This window comes from Poecilia reticulata, linkage group LG18, assembly GCF_000633615.1.
Source record: "Poecilia reticulata strain Guanapo linkage group LG18, Guppy_female_1.0+MT, whole genome shotgun sequence".
Taxonomy (NCBI): Eukaryota; Metazoa; Chordata; class Actinopteri; order Cyprinodontiformes; family Poeciliidae; genus Poecilia; species Poecilia reticulata.
The window spans coordinates 14,086,201-14,110,671 of NC_024348.1; the positions used below are offsets into that span (position 1 = coordinate 14,086,201).

At 40.1% G+C, this 24,471-nt stretch overlaps 1 protein-coding gene across 3 annotated transcripts in view; it reads left to right on the plus strand.

Moving 5' to 3' along the window:
• The first annotated feature begins 2,964 nt into the window (after positions 1-2,964).
• Positions 2,965-24,471, plus strand: part of LOC103480657 (RNA binding protein, mRNA processing factor) — a 46,077-nt gene continuing 24,570 nt past the window's right edge. For 2 of the 3 annotated variants that reach the window (XM_008435686.2, XM_008435685.2), the window contains exons 1-3: positions 2,965-3,456; positions 20,307-20,384; positions 21,902-21,940. In XM_008435686.2, coding sequence (XP_008433908.1) covers positions 3,394-3,456; positions 20,307-20,384; positions 21,902-21,940 — 180 coding nt within the window. In that variant the 5' untranslated portion in view covers positions 2,965-3,393. The remainder of the gene's footprint in view (positions 3,457-20,306; positions 20,385-21,901; positions 21,941-24,471) is intronic. The other variant, XM_008435684.2, reaches the window with a different exon arrangement.

A 24,471-nucleotide genomic window follows, 5' to 3' on the forward strand; every position in this document is an offset into this window, starting at 1 on the left:
CCCGAAGCTCCCCCTCTCACCTCTCCTCCCCCGCGTTGCTCCCCAGACTCCAGCAGGAAGCTTTGATAACGCGGTGGTGAACGGCAAACGGGGGAAGATTTCCATTTTTATCTGCTTCGAAGACTTCGACAGCCTCCCTCCTTCCCATCATCCCCAACTGCCTCTCATCAGCATAAAAAGACTCTGCCATGTCCCTTCTTCATTGTGCACGCTTCAGATGAGGTGTAATTGATATAGACATGATTGGGGAGGAGCAAAGAGGAGAAATATCCAAGAAGACTGATCCACGGCGACTACTTTTTCCTCCTTTCCTTGTTCCTTCTTGAGGTGCAAGTGCAGCAAAAAAAAAAAAAACCCTGACTTGTCAAACGAAGCGAGCGTCTGTCCCGTGTAATAAATGTCACCTAAACGTATAGTCAAGAACTACTGTCAGCTCTCGAACTTTAACTTGCAGAACACAGAGCGAGGCAGCTGCTCAAAATAAATGTTTTGATATTGGGGAGTGTTTGAAGGTGCCTTGTCACCTGACGGCTGCTGTTAAAGGCTGTTTTGTTTGCGCCTTTTGCTGTGTAGACAGTAACAGGCGCGCCTGTAAACTTTACAGTGTTTTCTCATCTCTGCCGCTGGGTTGAGACATCGCTTCCACGGCTCCAGGGGCCTGGCTGCTTCTGCACTCAGAAATCATAAATCAAGCAGACTTAGGTGAGCTCACGCGGTGGGATTACCACGAGTAAGGCTATCTAAACACCTCGCAGGTCTCCAGGCCTTGCTTGCAACGACCAGCCTGAAACGCATACAATACATTTCAAAAGGAATCGAGGAGATTAGCGGTGCCCGACAAGAAACGAGACGCCACTTAACGGTTTGAGACGATGAACACACATGAAGCGCATTAAACAATTAGGCTGTTGGTTGTTTGTGTCTACTGATGTTTTCTTCTTTACTGATGATGGATTATGCTGAATACTGCATTTCAAAGACGCTGAGGTAGCACATGTGCTACTGGGTGACAACTTGTCTCATGATGCCATACGCATGATGAATGCTGTCATGCAGCCTAGTTAAAGGTTAGACAATCACCACACTTAGGTGTGGTAAAAAAAAATAAGTCACTCTTTAAACAGGCTACTGCAGAGTTTGCATAAAGTTTGATTGCTTTTGTTGAGAAAGTCATGCCTACAGTACAAAAAACGCCTAAGAGTCAGTAAAGTAAAGTGCAGTTTTGCATAATACTCCAATTTCCTGAAGGTAAAGTTGAAACTCTTACAAGCTCCTAGCCTGAACCTGCTTGAACATACAAGTATCATAACAGCAAAAGTCACAGTCAAAATAACTTTTAGGCATATAGCCATCTTCATACTTCTGAGCAAATATATTGAAATGTGAAAAAAGCCCTAAATAAATGTGTTATTATGCATTTTCTGATGTATTTTACATGTGCTTTTATTTGGATCATTGGAGTATGCTGGGGGGGGGACCACAATAAGCTAGTTCATCTGGTTAATTTAACATTATCTTTAACTTAACATCCCTGTCAACCTATTGTATTTGTATTTGTCATTATGCTATGAGGCTCTGACATCACCTTACAAGACCTCTGATACTGTACATTCCTATTTTGATCAGCAGATATATGAGACTACTACTGATTACCACACACAGCTAACTGCTGCTTGACACAGCTGTATCTCAAACACTGCAGTAATGACCCAATAATAGCATTACTAAATCTAACATCACTATGATGTCTCCAGTGTTGAAGATTCACTCACCTCAGCATGCCAGGTGCTTGCAAAAAAATGAAAGTAAAGAGCAAATGTTGCTTGATCTTCACTTTTAAACAAGAGGAAGAAGATACAGGAAATCAGAGAGAGAGAGTAAAGGTTTGAAGGTAACCAACATAAATTAATCAGTTCGATCTTCTCCTTTTTAGGATGGTTTAGATCACGTGTCAAACCTGAGAACCTTGGGCAAAATCCAGGCCACCATAACTATTTCAGTCGAACTTTGAGACTTGTGTGCTTCAGTATTATTGTATGAGTCAAATCAAATCAGTGTTTATTTATATATTACTGAATTCATGTGAAAAGATAAATATTACTTAATACCATTGAATACAGAGAAACCTGTAATATTTTAATTGTTTCTTACTAGGTCCGTTTAATAATACATTCTATCACCTTTTTGAACATTTAGGATATTGTTGTGGCCCAAAATGAAAATGAGTTTGACACAACTGATCAAAGAGCATTTATGTGTCCGAATGGCCCAGTTAAAGTCCATATCAAATCAAGATAAGTATGGACTTATCTTGATTTGATTTGATAAATCAGCCTATGATACAGGCTGAAGCCTGCGTCACAAAAGACTCAACGTTGTACCATGGTAGTTGTATAAAGTATTGAATTATGAAAAAATATTTGTATTTATTGCCACTTTCTTTCTATTCACACAGCAAATTCTGCAGAGTTAAATCAACACTATGCCGACTCTCTTTGGTCCTTATCAAAATCGGTGTTAATTTAACTCTTTCAGAGTTGTGCACAGTGTTGCACTACTTTATAACCATTGCCGTAGTCGTCGGTACAATCCACTGAAGTTTGGTTTGTGGCTGTAACATGAAAGAAAACCTCAAGTTCAAAAGAAGTTCGCAACATTCGCAACTGGAGACAACAGAAGCAAGAATTGTGTCGCCCCTTTTGTCCACACCCCTCTCGACTCAGCAATTTGTGCAGGCAGTCAGATAAAAAAAAATAAAAAATAAAATAAATAACCACATAAGCCAGCGCCTTAGGAGAATATTTCAGGAATGTTTCAGTCACTAAAATAACATCCAGCTGGTCCAAAAGGTGATGGATATATATTTCGTTTCTCCCCCCTGCCGCTGTAGCTCTTCCAGCGGTGGATAAATCTTCATAAACGCCGCTGCGCTGCGGCGCATCCTCCAGCCCTCTACCCCACCCAGAAACCCCTCCCTCTCGTCCTCCCTCGCCTGCTTCCGCACGGAGGGACGGACAGTGGGATGGGGAGAGAAGTTTGCCTGCGGCGCGCTTCGCTCAACATTAAACTGTATTTCATTTTAGGGGGAAACAGCAACAAGAGGAGCCCTACGGAGGAGCTTTCCAGGGAATGCTGAGGGAATATCCGAGCGCTGAGACACACACGCCGCTCACAGCAGACCCCCCCCACCCCTCTTTACTGACTCCTTTGGTTAAATAATAAAAACAAGACAAGTCATTAATGTCTCGGAACTAAAGGGGAGAACTAAAGGCTCGGGTCCAGTCGGAGGGTGCTTTTTAATTTAATTTGTGGAGGAAGAAGACGAGCAAAGCGACACAAGAAAAAGAAGACGACCTTCCGAGTGAGGAAAAACAACAAAGAGTCCGACTCAGAATGAATAACAACAAAATCGAGAAGGAAAACGAGCAGAGTGAATTCACCAACCACGAAGAGGAGGTATGTATACCAGCGTACCTGGAGCTCAGGAGCTGCTGCTTTTTTTTTTTTTTTAAACGCTTAATAATCAGGTTCGAGCTGCTTCCTCTGGGAATTTCCACTTTTTTAAAAAATTTTTTTAGCCTGCTTGTCCGAAAGTGTCTTCACTTTACTCGGAGTTTCTATAAACTGGTCAAAGTTTCGCCAGACCTCCTGATACGAGTAGTCCCCCCCCCTCACCCTCCTCGTTATTCTTCTGTTCTTTACAGACGACACAAGGAGAAACAGCTGATTATTTGGTGTGAAAGTAGAAATGTAAACTTGGTTGGACTTTATTTTCACAAATGAAATGATGAGCTGAAGAAATGACTGAAAGCTGAAATTAGACGCAGTTTTTCATGTTCCGCTCTCTCCTCACCTCAACCTGTCCTCGCAAAGTTTTCGCTTCAGCTCATGACGTCACTGTCCATATATGGTAATGATGAGTTTTCAACTCGGGTATTTTGTTTATTTTATTCTATATTGACGGCAATGAAATAAAAAAAAGAGGAAAAAGTGAGAACATCTAATTGCCTGTGCCATTTACACATAATCTTGCAGATCTCACTTCCTGCATTTAGTAAATAAGTGCTTTTACATCAGGCTAAAAATGAGATCAAAATGCTTAAAAAATACTTTAGTTCAAAATCATCAAAACTTTAGGTGTATTTATTTTAGATGTGTTTCTTCATTTATATTTGTTTTGTAATGAACAAATACTGAGGTGTAGACATGAAACAGCGCCTTGTAAAAATGTAATGTAAAATTTTTTTTTTGCCAATTTTAAGCCTCTTGTTGCTGATGGTTTTAGGTTTTTTAATCTTTTAGACATGAAAAAAAAAACTAGCTTAATTCGATAACATTTTACTCACATTTTTACCCCCAGATAACCGAGACAATGTTTAGGTAAGCATTTTGCAATAGTAATAATAATAACAGGAAGTTTGGACCTCTAAACACAACTATAAAAGAGATTCTGAGCCAAAGTGAATCAGAGTTCAGAGAAGCACAGAGGAGTCATTGAAGTTCAAACAGCTGCTGCTGCAACATGCAGGCAATAACTCTTTGTTGCATTACAGTTACCTCCTCCATCTAAGCACAACAGAATGGTTTGTTGGGAAAAAATGTGAGATAATCTTTCCTAATAAAGATAAGATGGCGGTCCAGTTTCTGTAAACGCTGCGCAGTCTGGCTCAACAATGTCTCTGATTAGGTTGGTTGTGTACGTCTTTGTTTTTGGCACGAACGTGTCTCCATTCAAAGGACAGGGATTGTTATTTTCGAGCTTGCAAGAAAAGATGTGTCAGATTATGTTAGATATCTCCCTTGGAGTAAATCTGATTAAGGCTCGTCACTTTGTAACTGAATAGCCAAACATGCCCCGGACTGATGTAATGCCATACTTGGTCCAGAGCTCGGAGGGGTTTCTATAGATGCAGGGAGTTTATGTAGCACCTCTCGGATGAGGTAAAGGATGAGAAATTAAGAAGTTCAGTCTGAGTCTTTCTGACCTCATGAATCGGATTGTTTGACAGGTCGTCTTCTGGGACGCCGTTCTGTCTCTGCTAGTTGAAGTCACAGCCATTTTTTAATTCAAAACACACTCAATTCAGCTTAGTTTATTTGTGTAGCGCCAGTTTACAACAGATGCCACTTTACAAGACAAGCAGGTCAATTCGTGGCTGATTATTTACAATCCAAGTTGGTCCAAATTCAGTTGTAGTCAATGCCATTCCTTCCAGTACAATCCATTACAGTGAAGTCAGTTCAGTTCTGTCCTGAATACTGTCAAATTCAAATATACCAAACAAATGTGTGCATTTAAGCAAACAGCTTATTGCCTTGAGTCAGTGGCAGTTTGGTCCTGAAAATATTGAGAATTTGTCCATTTAATTGGACATGTACCAATTAGGTATTTCTTAATTGCCAGTACCAATGGCAATTCTTATGCTAATTGCTTTTTATTTTTTGATTAGTTTTCTCTTTCAGTTTGAACTCTTTTATGTGATATAATGTTTGGGTATTAGAATATATTCCGTTTTTTTAATGATGGGAATCAGTGCCTGTGGCCTGTTTGACAAATGATCTGGTTCCTATAACTATTTGAATTATAGAAAACTACACACCAAAGATTACACAATGACAGATGTAGTACCCTCCCACTGTGAATGGGGAGGATACTTATTTTTTTTGACAAAGTGTACATGTGTAGTTGTAATAGACAAGAATAAAGGTTTTGTTATATCCATGTCTAAATTTGACATAAAATTCAAATAACAGAGATGTATAATAGAGATGTATCTATCTTATCGTCGGTTTTGTATAAAGATGCAGCGATCAGGCTTTTTCTGACCAACACTGAATTTAGATTTTGACTAATCTGGATTTTTTTTTTTAATTGTAACATATAAAAACAGTGTAACAATAAAAATGTGCTGCAGTTTCCTTGATAGAGGTCAAAATGTTGAATTAAAAGAAGCAGCAAAAATTTCCCATTTGTACATCATAGCCTATAACATGAAATTTATTTTGGTTTTAACGCACTTGAAGAAGTGGCTAAAGTATTTGCTGTTTGTTGATGCGTTTTTCGACCAAAATTGATGCCAGTTGTAGTTTAAGTGCCGTTGAAGAATAAGTGAAAACAAACAACAACAAAAAAAAAAGCAGATCAAGAAAAGTCAGCCAGTTCCGATCTCCAGCAGGTAGATTGACTCTCAGGTCTCAGAGTTTCCAGTGTAACGGAAATGGACCAGTTTAATTTGTCAACCAGTCAACTGGTCTATCTCCAACTTTAACAGACTAAATGGACAAAACATTACGCTCTTTTGTTTCCGGAAAATAAAATTGAAACAAGAGTGATAAAAAGCTCTTAAAATTAAATTACATCAGAATTTTGTGCAGTTTGGCTCCAAGCAGGACCTTTAAAACCTACATTTGATTCCTAGTCATCAGCTCATCCTGTACTCATTTCATAGCTTTGACTTGAAGCTGAAACATTAGTAACAATTTGCAGCTGCTCTTGTAAAGCGAACTTTAGCTGCTTTTTTTGCAGTTGTAATTAAAATTTTGACCGCATACTATCGGATGTCCTGACCTTCACCTGTGATAATTTGCCTTCTGATAGAGTATGAAATATTCCCGACTGAATAACAGAGAGTCATTATTACAGTATTTCTGATGAAAACGTTAGTTTTTCCCCCCGCCTCGTCCCGTTTGTTTGATAAATATCTGGACTCTTTCGAAATTGAAATTCCGTGCTGTCGACGGGCTGCACCACCAGACGAGGACTGTCTGTGTGAAAGGCAGACACAGAGACGGGGAGAGTAATGGCCAGAGGAATCTAATGTTGTAGAAATGTTTGGATCTCGTCCAGACTGGCCGAGACTTACATTCACTTGGACGAATTAACATAAGGTTGGACAGCCCCACTTTGTCTTTGCTCTAATGATTTGTGTTGTTTGAGCTGCGGAGGGGAGGGGGATGGAGGAAGGAGGCTCAAGTCGTTGTTTTTTCCACTTGTTCACAAGTGTGCAGACAGATGTAGATGTTTGTACAGTAAGGCAAAGAGTAATGCGAGTTGGGCTTTCTCTGCATCATTTCTTAAATTTCCCTTTCCTCGAATCCTAACTGCCCAACTATAAACTAACCTTATGAGAGGCAAAGTTCAGCAGCCCGGCTGGTGTGACTCTCACATGCTGAACAACATCACGCCCTCCCTCCCCGCTCTTGCACAGCCTGCGCCTCAATGGATCACTGATTCGCACCAGCAAAGCACTGCTGCTGCGAGCTCGGCTCCGTTGCTCAACCTCGCACGCCGTCGACGATGCTTAACGTTTATCTTGCGTGCACCGGCGGTCACCAAACATGGTCTGGCTGCTGGCGAGGTATGCAGGAGGAGGCGTTGGGGGTGTGGGGGGGTTTGGAGGGGTTTTAGCCCCTGCAGCATCTTATCTGGAGAGCTGCCTGCGATAAGCGCGATTATCAGGTGTTCTGGATGCTTTCACGTTTAGCAGCACTTGGCTGCTGATGAAGTTGAGGTGACACGCTGGTAACTGTCAGAGATACGTTTCGACCGCGGCCGGTTTCCAGACCTTTTTTGGACAAGACGTCTGGGTTGGACCCTAAAGGAGACTTGTATTAATCTGATATGACAAGGGTTCGATAGAGAGATATGGCGTGCGTGTTCGCTTATTTATAATGCGGACGGATATTTATGCACGCTGAGACTTCAACACACTTTAATGTTAACAGAAAGGTGACATTTAAAGACAAAGGGCAAGTAAATAATGTGGAGACATCATTCATTTGGCAGCTGATAAACCTATTCAGAGATAATATTAAATGGTGGGACTGATGCCTGTATGATACTCTAATGGTAAAAGACCCTCAAATAAATTCAAATAGCCAGTTTTCAGTTAATGCAAAAACTTCCAACAACTGTGAATACCTTTTTGTTTATTTACGGAAAACAGATCTACCGAATTCAGCTTAAAAAAATGTGACATTACTTCTGGTTGTAGTTATAATGCACCAATCCATGAGAAAGATTCTGGAATCAACCAGTTTTCTCTATCACTACTAAACGTCCTTTTGTCAAAGTAAAAGTACTTATAGCAGATTTCTTTGTCTTACTATTGTTCATAACTCAGAAAAATTTTAACCAATCAGATCTCAAGCAAAGCTGGAAATTGGTGCAGCTCTAGTCATAGGTACATATATATATATATATATTAAAGAACCGGCTGTATGTTTTTTTTTTATGGTAGCAGAGGCTTTACATTTTTCAAAAAAGTTTGCATGAGAAACTTTGTATTTAACAATAAACAGAATGAGAATCGACTTAAAAAGAATACCTGTACCAGATTAATCAAAATCATCCAGAGACAAACTGATTGGCTGATTTAAGGAGTTTGACTGGATTTCATTAAACATCTTTGGATTCTCGATGGCGTGTTGGAACAGAAAAGACACTATGGCTTCTTCTTGGCCTCTTTCACTGTATTCTGACAATCAGTGGAGAAACAGAGGAGGATGGAAAAGGCAAATGGAGAATATGAAGTGCATCTGATCTCTGCCAGCCAACTGTCGGCTTGACCTTTCACCTGTTTGTTGTCGGTTCGCCTCTCTATGTCTTACGTCTGCTTAAGATGAAACCCGATTACCGGGTCGATGTGCCAAGCTTCAGTTTCTGGACAGAAAGGATCACGGACAGAAAAGTCCTGCTAAGTACGGTCCTTGAACCCCCTTAATACATGTTGAATGTTCTCAAAGTTGCAGGGAATATTGCACGAACGAGTTGAGCGAACGTGGTGCGTCTCCCCCCCGGGGTGTAATTGAGTTGTGCTTGGCCTGCTTCAGGTATCCTCTTCAACATAGCAGGTCATGTGGGCAGCAAGCGTGACCTTTTTTTTTTTTTGTTCTTAGGTTGTGGGGCGGGGTGAGTCTCGCTGCTGGAGAAGCTCCATGGGCAGCGCGGTGGCGGCGTTGGGGATGCGTGTGATCCGTGAGCGTGTGCATGTATCTATGAAAAGGGCACGGCGATACGCTAACTCTCTGTGACATGAAACGTTACCTGAGGGAGGAGGGGTCGGCACGATGGGGTGCGAACGGACGGAGAATCTGACCGGACAAAAGATCTACAGTAGACCGAGCCTGTGACAATTCAAGGAAGACACAAAAGCAGAATATTACAAAAAATAAATAAGTAGAATTAAACCCTGAGTGAGGTGAGGGCAATAAAGACGTCAACAAGCCACTTTTACTGCCACACAGAAACCATAAAACCTTGCTCCGTCTGACAGTCTGAGAAGATGGAGTTTATTTATAAAAGCCTGAGGGGAATTGTCATCTTATCTTAGCCATTTGTCAGCAGTGCGACAAGAGGTATTTGAAAAGACAACAAGAAAGCAGAGAGCCGTCAGGACAGATGTGACAATAAAAAAAACGTACATATATATTTATAGTACTGTTACTTGTCTCCTACTTTTTCTTCTCAGGTTAATATATATATCTTCAATATATTTGGTGCTGCTTCCCCTAAAAGACCTCGGCTGTCAGTTCTCAGTTTGTTTTGTAGTTAATGATATGATGAAACCGCGCTGTGATGGAGGAAGTGCGAACTTTTTCCCTAGATGTGTGAGACATTTTACCGTCCTTTGTCATGCTGTCAGCTTTACTAAATATTACTCACTCACGGGCTATAATTATCCGCCTCACAGCGTGGAGTGTATGCTCTCAGTCTTCACACCTGCTATTGAGATCCTTTTTATGTTCATTACTCTTTCTCAGACTCGCTATTTCATCTAATTTCTTCCCTCCATTCATCCATCCTCTGCCACTGCTTTTTTATCTCCCTTGCCCTCTGTTTCCTTCCCTCCCGTCTTTCCTTTGTCCCACCCTTTTTCTCCCCTCTCTCTGCCTTTATCTTGTTCTCTTGCCGTTTCCTCCCACTTTCCCTCGCTCCACCCTGGCACCGTTTATAATTTGCAGAGCTGTCTACTCCCGTCGTTTCCATCCTGCTTGCCCCTATTTGTGTCCCGGTGGACGTACCCCCTTATCCTTTATCGGGCTGTAGGGTGAAAGATGTCTGAGATCAGGGGCTGGTTTTGGCTTGTGGAAGTTGAGGAGGGACTCCGACCGTAAGAAAACAGCATGCAGACGACTGACAACTCTCCCTCCTCTTTTTTCTGATCACGTGATCTTACCAGCGTATTCAATTTGAAGTACAACCAAAGCCTACCTTAGCTCCAACACCTCAAGAGTTATTGGCAAATATTTGTAGTTAGCCTTAAAATACTTGAGCATTTGCATCATCTTGCTGTTTTGAAGATGATGGTTATTACTCTGATTGCAGAGTTTGATCAGTTTAGGCAAGCAATTTTTTCTTGTGAACATATTTGGCTTTGAATCTGACTTACTTGTATTACATGTTTCCTTGTCTTTACCATTTTGGAGAGCAATACAAGCGAGATGGATGCTATATGTGTTATATTTCTAGAACTGGTATGTAGTAATTCAAGCATTTCTCAACATTGATCAGTTATTACATTCATTTTTAAATGTAATGGTTGCATTTCAGTTTAAAGCTACAGAGCTCTAAGTCTTATTTCTTCATGGGACAGAAAAAAAATATTTGTTTAACGATGAATTTCTGCTCAAGTAGATCTGTCAGCAGACCTATTTGAGGTTATGTTGACCTTCTTTCTTCTTGGTCTGAAAAAGTCCAATAATAAAAAGAAACACACCAACATTTTCCGTCATGCTATTCCTGTGGTTTCAGGTGATTTTAATGGAATGGAAGATGAAGCTACTCACTCCGTTGGTGCACACTGTAGTTCCAGCTGGCTGAAATAAGGAGCATCTTTTGCAGAGCATCTGCCTATTTGTGAATATTTTCATCAAGCCTATCTAAAATGCAGCTTGCTAAGCTGAAACACCAGGGTGCTGCCTGACACGCTATTGGTTGTTGTTTGAGAAGCAGTCAATCCATGAGCGCCAATCATTTTCCTCTCCAGTGATTGTCTGTACTCTCAAGAACAGAGGCAAGGTGGACCATGGATATTAGCTTCTGCATTAGTGCCAAATGGGCTTTCACGCTGTGTGTTAATGCATGTTAAGGTATATTGTGCATTTTAACTGTTAAAATAGAAAGTTTTTAGTGAAGTACTCAATTATTTTAGCTTTTTGCGAGTGGCTGTGTTCTATAACCCTATTTTTTCTACTGTATTAAAAGGCTCAAATTTTAATATTTATTTTTGGAGTATTATGGCACATGGTGAATGACAAAAATTCCAAACTAATATATAAATTATAATTAAAGGATCTCTTGCGATTCCTGCAAATTAATGTAAATCAAAACACAAACAAACCTCTGGTACTGATAGTGAGTCAATAAGAGTGTAACACGCCTAAGTCAGAAACTAACGGTTCTGGTTAACAGACTGTGACAGATGATGAGAAAGATTTGACAAATGGTGACTTGTTTTCACCCAGTTTGTTGCCGATGACTCAGGATCTGGTGTTTGTTTTTTGTGTTTTTTTAAAATTTATTTGTCCTCGCTTACCCTCAGCTCATCCATCCACAACACAACCGGCGATTTTAGACGTTCACTTGGTCGACCGGCGACAAAAGGAGAGGTTGATGAACGCCGAAGCGGAGATTAGTTCAAATTAATGAGCCCTAAGGAATTTTAAGTCCATTCGAGAAGACTCATTAGATGTCAGAAAGGAAGAAGAGATCATGTCGCTTCAGAGTAATTTCGATGAGCTCTTAAGCTGACAATGGAGTCAAACTGATGTGGGGCTGACAATCTGTGAAAAAAAAAAAACATATATATATGCATGTTTCCCCATTCACATGATACCAAAGAAGCTGTTTTGTTGAAATTCAGAGAACAGACTTTTTGTGTTTCTAGGTCAGATTATAAACAAGAAAAAATTCTTGTGGAGGCAGGAAGAATAGAGCAAAAGAAGAGCAGAGTGCAAGCCTACCAGGTCATTTGTTTTAAAGGTCAACCTGTTGGAACATTTACAGAGTCTCACTGAGTCGTAATTGTTCGTCAAACGCACTCGTAGGACTTGGAGAGAGAGAGAGACGGAAAAAAACAGAAGGCATTCTCCACTCTGAGTTCAGGCGTGACGCCTGGAGTGCACTCAGTCTCACAGTTAACCTTTTGCCCTACAAAAACAACCCCGAGTCTAACCTGCGACCTCTGACCCAGAATGGGAAACTTGACCCGACGAACCGTGATCATTAGCAGACAGACAGGCTCGTCCATTTATGGCTGGTTGACACGTCTCGGGCCTGCAGTCCCTCACTCCTCACGCCCTTTGACGTGGAAGATGAAGAAACAAAGCAATGAGGATGATGAAGAGTGATGCCAACACTGAGCCGTGACAGCGGCAGAGGGAGGCGTGTAGCATGATGCAGCTGGGAAGTCTTTGATTGATAGCATTGTAGCTGAAAGTTTAATGGGTTTTGTCTGTTTCATTATTTATAACATAAGTCAGTGTGAGATTTGGATTGGTGATGCCCACGGTGTTGATATCTTTTTTAAAGTCAGCACTGTCTATTAGAACTGAACCTTATATTTAAATTTATAGGCATCACAATGTTGGTGTGTGCAATGTAGATATTGCAAAGAACTGTGATAAATATTGGCTAATTACCTTAATCCATGGCATTAATATAGAGAGTATAAAAGCCTGTTTTTGCACGCATGACTTCCAATGCTGTTTATTTTCTTCATCTAATGACTTAGGGTTTTCTATCATAAAGTGAGTAATGGTGTTCACAGTGAAACAGAGTGTATTAGCTGCTGTGTCTATGTATCTCTGTCTATTTGCTTGCTCTGCACTGTGCACAGATTAGTTCATCCAGCACAAGTCATTAAATTTAACAACTCTGAAAGCAAAGCACTAGGTTTATTAAACTGCTCACTAATAACTGCGAGCTGCACTGAAATATGTTGTGACCCAACTTGTGAATGAATCAAATTAAAAGCTGGTGAACATTCTAACATTAGTTCTACACTTCAGCAAATTGCTCTGCAGAAAAATCGTAACACTAGCAAGATGTCAGTTTGTTGAAGATTTCTTTAACAAAGAACAAATAGTTCAGGAGAAACTCAACCTGCAGATTGGCTGGTGACTACAATCAGCTGACTTTCAGCCCTGACCCTTGTCTGGCAGGTTGAAAATAATAAAAAAAAAGAGAGATTTCTCAAATCATTGAATGCACCATTGCTAAATACCACATGATTGTGCTGACAAACATGCTCTTCAGCGTGAAGAACCCCTAAAATTAGCTATTTTTAGTGATGAGACTCGCAGAATCGGAAGGGCTGAATGCATAACAGCTTGATTAAAATGTTGTGGACCTTTTTGAAATCTAATAGTCATAATAAAACCTATTGGTATATTGTGTAAGAATTCACAATAAGTTTGATGTTTACTATTTTTACCATTTAAAATTTAAACACATATTTTGTACTTGTTTTGAAATGTTAGTTAAACCCTGCTTTATGTTACCTCTCTTCTGGTCCAAATATAAATTGTGGCTTATTAACCACTTTTGAATAATCTTGATTGTATTTTTTAACTTAAAAATTCACCTTGTAACAAGGCGGCCGTTTTGCGGTTGGATTTTACGATGATGAAGATTTCAGGAGGCAGAGTCAGGTGGCAACAGCAGTGGGTTTATTCTCCTCACAGCATCAATACACAGACAATAATTATTCCTCCTCACAGGTGAAAACTGAAGGCTTAAATAGTCTCAGCTGTGTTGGACTCAACCACTTCCACTTCACAGTGGGATCTCCCTTAACAAATCTCCACCTATTTAAATAAAATACACTTTAATAAATAAACATTTAAATTTACTTTTTATAAATATTTCATATTTTATCCTACACCAAATGAAACACCACAAAAACCCATAAACGATTATCTCCCCACACTTTTCAATGGCCTCTCCCAGAACCTATAAATGGTGTCTGGACCCCCGGGGTAGTATTTGCCCAAACACCCTGGAGAGGACACAGAAAAGACAGGTGAGTCACTCAATATCAGCACTCCACACTTTACAGATTATGCACACACATTTGTTCATTTTTACCCACCAGTAGCTCATTGCTCTGAGTAACAATTATCCTCCCTTCACAGGCAACCAGCTCACTTTCCAATGAGGAGCAGCTGTGCAGAGCCCAGAACAAAAGGCTACATGCTAATTACTAAAATACTCAATAAATACCATTAAAACTTCTCGTGTGCAAATTGCTATTTATGTGCAAATCTCTGCTTAAAGTGCAGTGCTAAATAAAGTGCTTGTTCATAAAGTGCAAAAAGTGCATTTAAAGTGCTATACAGTGATTTAAGTAAAAGTAGACCCAGTAATGAAGCTCTCTTCATTACACACCTAAAATTGATATTGGCAAATCTTAGCAAAATTGTAATTAAAATTTGACCACAAACTTCTGATTTTACACAGCAACATAGCAAAAAACAAAAACACTAACGCTAAGATCTTGTGAAAACTTGTCTAATTTACAGGAACCACATAAAACAAATAACACTGAAAACTTAAACCTACCCATACTATCTCATAATCAGCTTTATCGGGGCTGCACAGTGGCGCAGTTGGTAGAGCTGTTGCCTTGCAGCAAGAAGGTTCTGGGTTTGATTCCTGGCCCCGGTCTTTATGTATGCAGTTTGCATGTTCTCCCTGTGCATTCGTGGGTTCTCTCCGGTTTCCTCCCACAGTCCAAAAACATGACTGTCAGGTTAATTGGCCTCTCCAAATTGCCCCTAGGTGTGAGTGTGAGTGTGTGTGTGCATGGTTGTTTGTCCTGTGTGTCTCTGTGTTGCCCTGCGACAGACTGGTGACCTGTCCAGGGTGAACCCCGCCTCTCGCCCGGAACGTTATAACTGGAGAGGCACCAGCAACCCTCCCAACCCCACAAAGGGACAAGGGTGTAAGAAAATGGATGGAATCAGTTTTATTGGTCATGTTTGGCAATGGAAACAAGTAATTTTACTTCAGTTATAAAATACACAGGCATTCAAATATAAATACAAAAATTCAGAAAAAATAAATGTTTTTCTTATAAAGAAAAAAAGGTTGAGTTGTCTCTTCTATTTTTAATGGTAAATGATGTGTCCAAAGCCATTTATTTAGTTTGAAGGAAATCCCAGTTTTATTAATTTGTTTGTCTGATACCTTCATTCAAGGACGGAGACGGAAATGTGTCGCAATCTCCTCACATTGCAACAAAGTCGTGTCACTCATTACAGACGGACGGAACGGTCAAAATAGCAATCCGTCGCAGTCAAACCAAATATACGAGGGAGTTGCACTGTGCAGCAGACTATAATGACGCTTTTCACTCAGAAGGTATGGCAGATTCAACAGAACCTACAGTGCAAGCTGAATAGAAATGACACATTAATAACTTCTGTTGTTTGATTATTGAAACAAATCTTCTAGATGTTGGCTCACCAAATGACCAAGTGAAGTTTCCTTTCTGAAAAACCTTGACCTGAATTCAAGTTTTGAAGGATTTTCTTGGCTTCTTGACACTTTAGCTACCAGTAAGTGGAAAGTTAAATTGTTCTAAATGCTGTTTAAATTTTATTGCTTTATGGTGTGGCATTAAAAAAAAACCTAATTGGTACTAAAGGTTGCAGAGTGTTTTCACCGCCTCCTCGAGCCTAAACTGTTGGATCAACTACTGGATCCAGGCTTTCATGTTGTATACATTGAACTCTGATCCTACCTTCTGAATGTTGCATCTGAAATTTAGGCACACTGGACAAGGCACTGTTGTTTTTAATCTGCTTTGGTCCTCCAGTGTGAACTTCAGCCTCAGTTTCCTGTTTTTAGCTCACGGTAGTTGGCCCCTACTCTGGCTGTATCCCACCTTCTTCAAGGTTCATCATGTTCAGAGGTGACATGCTGATGATATCTTTGCTTCACCCAGGGGATATTTAAGCTACTGTTGCCTTTCTATCTTCTTTGGCCAGTCTATTAGCTTGTTCTCCTTTGATCTGTGATGTTAGCAAAGCATTTTCACCCACACAACTGCTGCTCCCTGCATATTTTCTCTTTTTTGGAATGTTGTCTGTCCCAGTTGATCAGGAGTTTCTGAAACACTGACATCCAAACTGTTGCATTCATATTCACTTAAGTCCAGTTTCTTCGTCATCCCAAATCTCAGTTTGAATGCCTACGAGTCATCTTTGCCACCTCTAGATGAGAACCTTGAAAGTTTGATTGCCAAGTGACTGGCTAATTTGTTAGCACAAAACTTTCTTTGTAGATTGTAATGAAAACACGTAGAAATGGAGAAAAATATTCTAGTTGCTACGTCCAAATTTTAGTGAAGTTTTGATTACATTAGATTTTTCCCTCCTGCTTGCCTTTCATTTGGGTGTTGTTGATTGAGCATCACCCTTTCTTGGTCTAAACAAACAGGGTGGCTCCAGAAAAGAGAGCCAATAAGGTGATGACCTCATCCGGTGCTTGTGGAGTCAGGGATCTCTGATTAGAGGTGCATGGATCCCCCCAGGACTTGCTGCAGAAGTGGCCTTAATAGGATGTGATGTTTTTGGCCCCGGGGCTACGCACTCTGCCTTGCTCCGCTGAGGCGTTGCCAAGGAACTGTGCCGGTACACCGGCTGCGAAGCACTCAGCTGGCTTATTGAAGGTAAAGGCTGCTGTTTCTGATCGAAGCCCGCCTGCGCGTTACTCTGTGTGTGTGTGAACACGCCATAAATGGTCAACAACTCAAAGCTGTTGGACCTGGTTCCTCAGCAGTATGGTAATGTAGGTATGTGACTCACGAGGAAACCAGTAAAACAAATCCAGTAAAACGGTAGCAGAAGGTTTGACTTTGTGTGTGTGTGTGTGTGTGTGTGTGTGTGTGTTTTGTATAACTGCTTGGTCTCTGATCTGACCTTCACTTTGGTTTAATGGATTATGAAATTTCACAATGACGGCAGTCCCCTTTACAACTCTGTTAGCGGCATAATACACTCGCGGTAATCAACAGCAGATGTACGCTGTGAAGAGCTGTTGCCACACTCTATCACCAACGTGTGCAGTCAGCTCCACACCGGACACGCAGGGAAAGAAAAGATCATATATCACAATAGCTGACGTCAGGAAGTCTTAGGAATGAGGTCCGAAGCAGCCAAGAATTTCCCATTGTTCCAAGGCTCTGGAGTACTCCTTGTTGTGTGTCTTAACTTGTCTAGTTTTCAAATGTCTCTGACTAAAGATAAGACGTTCAATTAGAGATATTTGACAAGATAGATCACTGGATAGATACGGATTTATTATGCCACATGCCAAATTCCTGTTAAAGCGACAATTCTGATCTTTGTCTTTAAGACAACTACACTTAATCTAATCTAGTCTTATTAAATCTGGGTGATGAGTTTTCTATCTATTTAGGGGTCTTTTTTTTTTTTTTTTGCTTCAGCAAGAATAATTGTTGCTAAAATTTGGCAATGACTCAAACCTATGTAGCTTTATTTTTTATTCTTGTGAGTTTCCAATAACAATGCGCTGGTTACTGGTATCAAGGTATTTCAAGAACAATCATGCTGTTCCTCCACTGTAACCTGTTTCCATCAAAAAGATGCAGAAAGCTACAGGAGTTTTCTCTTGCTACGTGGAGCAGAAAGTATCCAAATGCTGCTCCTCCACCTCCACTTGTTGCTATGCGCTGCTGCTCAGCTGGCTCAAAGAACCCTCGTCCACCAGTAACCTACGCAGATGCTCGACTAATTAACTCGCTAATATCAACTTGTTACACACATGTTATTCTATAAAGACTTCTAAAGTATTAAGCATTCGGGTTTTCTGTGCCGGTATATTTGCTGACACCAGTTCCTTGATGCAGGTTTGAAAGGGTTTTAAGAGGTGATTAACGTGTTCAAGTCATTAAGGAGTGACAAGTTGCCTCAAGGCCAAAACAGCAGATGCCATGAGAAGCAACTCTTTCAGCAAACAAATGTTGCTTTTTTGTTGTTTTTTTAATATTGTGTTGCCCTAACATGATCTGTTACACCACTGACCTGATCTCAGATGAGAAGAACAATAAATGGACGGGTGGAAAAGTAAAGGTGACTCACCTACAACCCCATTTTAAAGGTGTAGTCTTTGTATTTGCTTTGAGCCTGGTTGAGTTTATTCTGCTGACTTTTAAACGTGAGGAGAGCCTCCTGAGAGTTGATTTAAACATATCTGCCTGAGACGAGGTGAAGTGAGGACAACGCAGGTTTCAGCTCACCGCCGTGATGAGAGTTACCACAGGGGAACGGGTTTTTTTTCTATTTTATTTTTGAATGAGCTTGGTGACGTTGACCATGCTTTTGCTGCCCCAGTTGCTAAGCTGCGTTTGTTTATGTGTTGATCAGCCTCTGGCTTTGGGGGTGTGGATCAGGTTACATTTGGGAATGAGGTGTAGTGTTAGTTCAGCAGCTCCTTTTGTCCCCTGAGTTTTAAATCTAATGAATCTGGGAGCTTCGAAATCCTCTTTGTGTACAAAACTATAATTTTCTGAAAGCCTTACTGAGATTAAGGAGGCAGTTTTTAGTTAAACTACAGCTAAATTGCATATTTAAGATTTTTTTTTTTTAATTTGTATGTATTATACATGCAAAATACAACTGGAGAAAGGCTACTTTTTTCTTACATTTTGAATCTTTTGACGGAGATTTAAAGCTGTCGCTTAAAATCTCCACATATCCACACAACGTTTGGATATGCGTTAACAGCTCTGTCCTGGGCTAACCCTTTATTAAGCACAGACAGATTCACAGACGCATGTAACTAAAGAATTTTCTGTTACGCTGCCTACAAATCTGTAACCAGATCTGCTCTCAGCAGTATGAAACGACTCCTCGGCACCTGTGCTCCATAGTGCTGCTATGTCTGTGTTTACCAAACTCCAGCTCGGGTCCTAATGGGTCTGAATGTGTGGACAGAGCTGTTGCTGCTGCTGTTGTTCACACCAGCCTTTTTTAGACAAGGAGGGTGGGTTTTCCATTGTGCGACTGACCAGGCTGGAAAAATAAAAGAGTCACATACTGACTTTGATGTGAGAATTAAGAGCAAAATTAGAAATTTCTCATTAAATGACTGGAACAAAAGGAGTGTTAATGGCTGACAAAGGTGGAATCTTGTCATTCCAACCAAAAAAAAAAGAGAAATGCCTTCTTTAATAAACATTTTCTATTCACAAATGAACATTTTCCTATTCATAGACACGCCAATAACTGGATATATAACTAGAAGAGTGGAGTTTCTTGCTGTTTGTTGTCAAATTGACGAATGGTGAACTAGTCAGTTGGCCATTGGTTAAAATCTGACATTTTCCAATTTGTTAAACATTTTTCTGGTCTTTAAATTCATCAAAAGTAAACATTTAAAAATGTTTCAGTCTATAAACGTATCAACATACAAAATGTTCTTCGAGGCATTTTGTTTAAGGTGCAACAAAGATCAGATGAAAGTTTAGAGATGTAAATTTGATGTAGTTACAGTGAAAAAATAGGAAGTTTTGCATTTTATACTTATAATATAAGGACGTAAAGACACAGCCACCCAGTCAGAGCCCAGTTACTAGTTCAGTTAGTTGTTCTGTACCCTCGCTTATGTTTGTCTTCAGACCCATATTTCAAGGAGCCCAAACTTTTTCAAACCTGAAGAGTTCAACTTATTAATAATTTTGCTTAATTCTCCATCTTTGACATTTTCCATCACAGAGGTTGTGAACTATTTCTCCAAAAATAGTATTTGATGCATTAGAGCCTGAAAGCATTATGTAAAGTGTTTCTTTTTTTTAAGTTAAACCTTGCTCAAATAAGCCTCCATGTACATATTCTCCTCATCGGCTCACATAACACGACATCTTCTACAATTATAAATTTCTGATCGAAGTCATCATGAGTTTGTCCGCTGCCCTTATGCCCCTTCTCTCACTCTCAGTTTGGGTTTTCCTCCCAGCCAACGTACTCAACATATACAGTACGGTATAATTCTCAAGAAATGCCAACCCGTGCTGCAAGTTGAAAAGTTCAAATGTAAACCAGAGGATAAAACTGCCGAGGGGGGATTGGCCATTTGTGGATTACACAGGAGAGCACAATGGTGCAGAAAGGAGTGTGCCTGCAGAACAGTAATGTATCTCTATCTTCGAGTGTAACTGTTTAACTTCATTGTCCTGTTCCTCATAATCTCCTATGTCACCGTCAGAGAGCCGTCGAGGCTATTTATAACCACAGAGGTTAATGAAAAATACATAATCCCTCTCTCTTGTCCTCTTCAGGTCCGAACTCTATTCGTCAGTGGGCTACCGCTGGATATCAAACCACGGGAGCTCTATCTCCTCTTCAGACCATTTAAGGTATGTTTGTATGTTTTAAACCGATGGACTGCAGCCGCTATTCTTAGCTGCTTTCCGTTTTTTTCCAGCAGTCAATGAGACCTCCATTAATGGTGATGAAATAAACGGCAATGGAAACTCTCCCTCGAGGTTCAAGTGTCTGTGCTCCTAACGCCGGGCTTCAATCACATCTCGATCGCGTGTTCATCATGGAAAAAGTGGCTCAACGCCTGCAATCCAAAAACAAAGCAGTTTGCTTCACCTCAGAAGCTCCGCTTTCTTGCGCTGGCAGGGATTTCTAATCCAGTTGAACGAACCTGGATGTTGCCGGCTTTTTTGGCCCGTCGCCCGAGAATAATGCACCTTAATGGTTCAAGAGCAGTGCTGTTCGAGTGATTGAATAATTGCAATCCATGTAATCCCTCTATTAGACAATGCTTTTGGTATGTACCCTGAGTAGAAAGGTTTACATCATGAGTGTTGACAGCTGGAAGCCTTGAATAATTAGATAAGACACAACAATCCAACCCATATGGTCTTTTTCTAAGAGCTCCAGAAAGCAGCCTTACCATGTAAAGCAAATGTTATAAAACGCCTGTGCCTCTCAGAGGTAATCGCATCACTTAAACCTTTCAATATTTTGTTATGTTGTAAGCACATTCTTCAACGTTCTTATTTGTGACATATCTAGAGACGGGCGTTTTTCTTTCCCAGATATTTTCAGCTCAGTTAGATTGGGCTGAGGTCATCTGTGAGGAGCAGTTTTCAAGTTTCTCAGTTTGATCTGGACCTGGTTTGGGGTTGTTTCGTGCTTCGACTCCAACCCAGTTTTAATTTCTTCTGTCTATAAAATTGATATTTGCGTCAACTCTGACCGGCTTCCTTTGCCTGTTGGCCAAAAGGTGAAACTCTGGTCTTACTTGACCAGACGTTGCTTTCCCCTTTATGGTTTTTGACAAACTTTAAATGGAATTTCATATGGATTTTTTTCTCCCCCATCTTCTTGGTGCTCTTCTTTTAAGCCCACATTTGTGTTTATGATTTAGAGCTGAATTGTGGAACTCTGCAGCTCCTCCAGAGTTCCCATGGGCATCTCCTTATCTCATTAATGCTCTCCTTGCCTGGCCTGTCAGTTTAGTTGAACATTGCCTGTGAGCAGGCTTGGGAAATAACCTGACCCTGATATATTCTTACTCCACTTTCAGACCGGTGCACTACATGTTTAGCCTCTAATATTTTCTAAAAACCAGCTGACATTATATTGAGATCAATTTCCACAAAGGCGGACTCTATTTATTAAGTAGGCAGCTTATAAAGGCATATATTTGAATTTAGGGAAATCTGAGTTAATAATGCTAAATACAAATGCACACTTTTCAGATTTTTGAAAAAAACATTTTTCTTTACCTTTTAGCTGTTTTGATTTATTACATAAAATAAGAATACAATACATTAAAGATACATTTGCATAAGGGTATGAATACTATTGTAAGGCTCTCTTTCCCTACATCATATTTCTGTTTTGCTTTTTTTCTCAGGGTTACGAAGGATCCTTGATAAAGCTCACTTCTAAGCAGGTATGTTTCGCGTCTTCTCGTCCAAAGAATCCACTGCATGAATTCCTGCCGCTGCCTCACAAAACATCCCATCTGTCAGAAGCTTGCAATTCACAGCATCTCCTTTTTTTTCCAACTCGGTGGGAACGGCTTGCTGACAGGGAAGGATAACCCCTCTGTTTTGTCGGGAAGAACCCTTTTAACGTGTAAGAGAGGTTTCCTGTTGGGAGGGGGAAACACGTTTCACCCAGTTGCCTTTGGCAGTCCGATAGTGCTCGTAGGGGTGGAGGGTGTGAAAAAGAGCATTTTGACACGAGGTCAGAGTTTTTTCTCCAGAGGAACAGGACTGAAAATTAGCTGGTCTGGCAGGTGTCCGTGGTCAGAGTCAAGCAACATATATGTTCACATCACACTGTCTCCTGCTAAGACTTGTTCTGCTCAAACCGTGGGCTTATTGGGGAACATGCACTGCAATAACACAGTTCTTAATCTATTAGTAGTTTCAGGATGTGAAAAACATTCACAAGATTCAGCAGCAGTGGAGTACAGGGCATAGTTTATTAGTGCTTTCACACAAGATCTTTAGTCTGTTTTCACAACAAACTAATATTTTTATTTTTTTTAAATGTTTCATCTTGAACTTTTGCACAGTATCTTAGGTTTCAACATTTTTGCGCTTTGTCCTTTTGTCCGTAGCAAATAGTCATTTACTCTTTACAAACTGCACAAATGTAATAATTGTTTACTGTTTGCATTAGCTCAGCTATCCAAAAGTTTTAAACCAGCATTATTCCCTTTATATTTTGCTTTCAAGCAGCCTGATGCTCTTGTAATGTTATAAGGTAGTTTGATTAACAGTTTCATGCTTCCTAAGTTTATGTTTAGTCGTTGCTTTCTCACTCATTTGTATATTGAGTTGTGTAGTGGGTCCTGAAAGTACATAAGAAAAGTGAATGAAAAGAGAAAACACATTTTTTAAACAGAATTTAAAAAAATCAGGAGTCGTGACGTTGGAGATGCACCATCCCTTATTCAGTCAAGTTTTTTTGCTGCTAGTTCTCTGACAAAAACCATTTGGGATTTTTTTTTTCTTTTGAAGACTCAACTAAAGAAACTGGAACATTTTTGTGACAGGCTGTTTGTGACAAAGAGCCAAAAGATCTGAAAAAGACAATAAAATGCGATTTTCCTGTGTATTATACAGATATTTCCGGATGTTTCCAAATTGGTTTATGGTAATCGTTGCACTAATAAACAGTTTATTTGTACTTAAGAAAATTTATTGCAAGCGCAGTACTCCATGGTCTCCTCATGAACTTGTTTCTTTAATGATTTATACACAAAATACAACAAAACACTGTCAGTAGCCAGTAATTAGCTCCTCACTTATCACCGCACTTAGCATATTCCACTGATTTTCTGACTCCCAACTGTCTGGAACACAGTTAATTTGGGTTTGATTTCGTTCTCAGATCCTTGCTCCACACATTATGGGTAGATAATGGTTCACCGATGTCGGCTGTAGTTTGTACTTTTAAGTATTCTCCATTGCTCTTCTCTATTAAGTAGTTTTTGCCTGAAGCAAAGACAGATGGGCTTGAAAAGCTCCTTCTTTTGGCTGTTAATTAACTTTGTGTTTACTTCAGTAAACACAGACTAACACCGAACTGGTACCACTAAGTACCAGTACTACTTAGTGGTACTAAGTACCACCACCGGTGGTTCTTGTTGACAGCAAGTCCTACAGAGATGTGGATGACCATAACAAACCATAACAAACTGAAATATTTTTTTGTTGTGAGATGTTGTTCACAAGGCCAAATTTGTCTTCAAGTGGCTTGACAGCAAATCCTAACAGTATTGAGATATGAATCAAGTTCCAAATAAATATTTTGAAAGAGCAATTACAAATATTACAATGAAATCAGGCCTTTTGAGAAGCAAAATATAAAAACAAGAGGTGTGAGACAAACCTGAACAGAAGAGTCAAGCTGCAAGATATTTGAACACTGTCTCCAAATAAATTTGTTTGCCGGTTTTCCTTTACGGTAACCCTGAAATTTAAGATCATAGTGCTGGACTAAACAAAACCCTGTTTGCCTTGTGGTTTCCTTTATAAACCAGCCATCATGTAAAAACATGGTGCAAATAACAGTTCCTAAATGGCCCTTGCAACTGCACTAATACAAGTGCTTTTAAAAGTCTTTAACATCTCCACTCACCACCACTTACGGATGTTATGGCTGCGGCTGCATTGCGATGAGCAAGCTAACAGTAAAAAGCCTCCGTGAATTCAAATTTTACTGTATTTACACTAGGCAGATGTTTCAAAGAAAATGTCTGGGACTTTAAAATCTAAGCTGCGAGTTAATAGCTCATTTTTTGGGGGGGTTGTGTTACAGAAAAAGGGACCTTTGCTGAAGTACTTGTCTCCAAACTAGCCCTTGAACTGACTGAAAAGGGGCATCGCTTACCTTCTCCCCCCGCCCCTCCATAAATGCCATCCTCAACAAGACAAATGTCAGCTAATGCGCACGTTCAGTCAGGAGTCA